The sequence below is a fragment of the Chrysochloris asiatica genome, unplaced genomic scaffold (assembly GCF_000296735.1).
Source record: "Chrysochloris asiatica unplaced genomic scaffold, ChrAsi1.0 scaffold00002, whole genome shotgun sequence".
Lineage (NCBI taxonomy): Eukaryota > Metazoa > Chordata > Mammalia > Afrosoricida > Chrysochloridae > Chrysochloris > Chrysochloris asiatica.
Genome location: NW_006408520.1, coordinates 44,979,254 through 44,982,340, shown reverse-complemented (window position 1 = coordinate 44,982,340; position 3,087 = coordinate 44,979,254). Strand labels below are relative to the sequence as shown.

The window sequence follows — 3,087 nt, the reverse complement described above, 5'->3', positions numbered from 1 at the left end:
CTGGGGTGCCCTGTAGGTGAGGGGATATAATCCTATACAGACAGTGTTGTACCTCATGACTGATCTGGATATGTTCTTTTTACAGTGAATGCAACACCATTTCTCTTCAATATGTCATTCCCGGCATAGTAAACCATGTGGTTGTGAGATTCAAAATGGCCAATACCAGTTCATTTCAGCTCACTAATGCCAAAGATATCGATGTTTATGCATTCCATTTCATCTTTCACAACTTCCAATTTTCCCAGATTCATACTTAGTACATATCATGTTCTGATTTTCAGTGGATGTTTACAGCTGTTTCTCTTCATTCTGAGCTGAGCTCCTTCAGCAAATGAAGGTCCTGCAGGCTTTTCTCCCTCGAGCTTTGCTCCATTTGTGTTATCACGGTAAACTGTACTTTGAGGAGGCAGCTCTTTCCCAGTAGCATTTTGAGTGCTTTCCCACCTGAGGGGCTCATTTTCTGGCTCATATATCTGACAGTGTTTCTCTGCTATTCATAAAGTTTTCAGTGACTAAATATTTGGAAGTAGTTTATCACTCTTTCTTCCTAGTCTGTCTTTGTCTGGAAACTCATCTGAAACCTGTCCACCATCACCATGGGTGGTATTTAAAATACTGGTGGCATAGCTTTCAGAATCACAGCAACTCATAAGCCACCTCAGTACGACAAACTGACAGATGAGTGGTGGCCGTTTGGTTTTAAGTGGAAACTGTCATTTTAAATTTTGAGATTTGTGCACATGCATAGTAGAACCCTCCAGGGGTGGGGGTGTGGTGTCCATTTACTAACACATCCCCTCTAGTCACCAGAATGAAGGTGTGCAGACAGCAAGAGACCAATGAACAGATACCAAAAAAAAAATGTCCACACTTGTATATCTGCTGTTCTGTTGGTGTTCATGGCTGCTCTGATCCTTACCCCACCTGGTCTCTCCTAAGATGGTGGCTCTGGGAATAGCTGAGCATTTTGAATTAGAAAGGAATGGATTTCTTGATTCAACTACAAATTCCCCTACCTGTAAGCCTTCCAGTCTTCTAAATATTCCTTTATATGTGGTTCAGAGTTCTAGCACCATTCACTGAGCCTGCTTGGTCCAGTATTCTATGTTGTTGGTGACAGAGCTCCTTATTGCACACTTACCCTATCTGCCATCCTAGGTCACTCTCTCACTAAGGCATTAGTATCAGTAATTACTAAGCAGAAAATTCTGAAAAGTAATATTTGAAACAATGTCAGATATGATATGCAAATTAATATAAGATGCTTTAAATTAATTTTGAACTCTGTTAGTTTATTTATATTGTAATTATACTTGAATTTTGTTTTTAAATTGAGATATACAAACATCAGTTGACTGTGAATTTACCGTTCCCAGAAGTCAGAGAAGAGCTGTTACTGGCATTAGTTTTTGTCTTTCCTTGGGTCATTCTATTTGTTTATATTTGACTTAACTATATTGCACTAGGCAAATCTGTTGCACAAGACCCCTCTAGAGTGCTGAAGAGAAAAGATGTCAGTTTGAGAACTAAGGCATGCCTGACCCAAATCCTGGTGTTTCCCATAGTCTCATACACATGAGAAAGTTAGGTCAGTGAATAAGGAAGAAAACAGAAGAACTGATGGCTTTGTGTTAAGGTGTTGGAAAATGCCAGAAGAACAAAGTACAGCCAGAATGCTCCTTAGAAGCCAGATTGGCAAGACTTCGTCTCTCATACTTTGGGTGTATTATCGGAAGGGACCAGTCAGTCTCTGAAGAAAGAAGGACATCATTCTTGGTAAACTAGAGGTTAAGTGAAAAAGTGGAAAACCCCTAATGAGAAAAATTGGCACAGTGGCAGGAACAATGAGCTTAAGCTTAACACCAGTTGTGAGGATGGTTCAAGACCAGGAAGTGTTTTGCTATGTTGTACATAGGGTTACTAGGGGTTGATACTGACTCAACAGCACCTAACAACAACACTAGAAGGTACAATTTATATAGTTATGAATTCAGTTTGAATTCAAAGGATTCAAATGTATGTATCAGTGTTTCAACTGCACGAACATTTTTTAATTGGTGTTTTGCAAAAGAACATCATTTTGTGGAAAGTGAGATGAATATCATATGTAGTTAACTTAGTAAGCTAAAAAAAAAAAAAAAAAGCTATTGACATCATGCCAATTCTAACTCATAGCCATTTTATATGGGGTTTCTTGACGGTAAATCTTTACAGGTGCAGACAGGCTCATCTTTTCCTCACCCTGGAGAAGCTGGTGACCTTGAACTTATATCCTACAGTGACACCAGGACTCTAGATAGAAATGGTGATTGTGTAACACTGCAAATGTACTTAATATCACTGATTTGTTTATTTTAAAATGGTTAATTCTATGCTGTGTACATGTCACCTCAATATTAAAACCCAACTATATGATCAAAAACTTGTCTGTATCAATGATTTGCCTGTTTCATTTGTTTTCCAGGTGACAATGGCCAACATTGGAATAAATGGAAATCATTCTCTGGAGACCTGTGAAGTGATACTTTTTGCTCTCCGAATGGCAACCTGGAATCAAATCTTAGATCCTTGGGTATACATTCTTCTGCGGAAGGCTGTACTTAAGAACGTCTATAAGTTTGCCAGGCGCTGTTGTGGAGTTCAGATCATTAACTTACCTATTTGGGAGCTTAGCTCCATTAAAAATTCCTTAAAGGTTGCTGCTATTTCTGAGTCACCGCTTGCAGAGAAAGTAAATGCACAAGCACCAAGTCTAATAGGACAATGATTTAAGTCATGTCGATGACAAAATTAAGAGAAGTATTGGCAACATTTCAATTAATTAGATACATATACAATAAACTTCAAAAAGTTCATGGAAAAAAAATCCATCATCTTTTAGTTTAATTTTTCCATGAACTTCTTTTAGTCTTTCATTCATAGCCTAACTGGAAAATTTAGACCTCTGCATGTAGTTTGGGCCACATTTGCCAGACTTGACTGTTACGTTTTGTTAAATTAACTGGATAATTGCACATTTCTATTTGCTTTGTATTAACTTGCTGTAAAGATGGTATTATGCCATAAGAATTAAATTGGAAAACA

General features: G+C 37.9%; 1 protein-coding gene across 1 annotated transcript in view; it reads left to right on the top strand.

Annotated features, from left to right (window-relative positions):
• The window catches only part of PTGFR (prostaglandin F receptor (FP)), a 68,343-nt gene extending 65,509 nt beyond the window's left edge, over positions 1-2,834 (top strand). The window contains exon 2 of the mRNA XM_006831015.1: positions 2,468-2,834. Coding sequence (XP_006831078.1) covers positions 2,468-2,770 — 303 coding nt within the window. The 3' untranslated portion in view covers positions 2,771-2,834. The remainder of the gene's footprint in view (positions 1-2,467) is intronic.
• Positions 2,835-3,087: the final 253 nt, after the last annotated feature.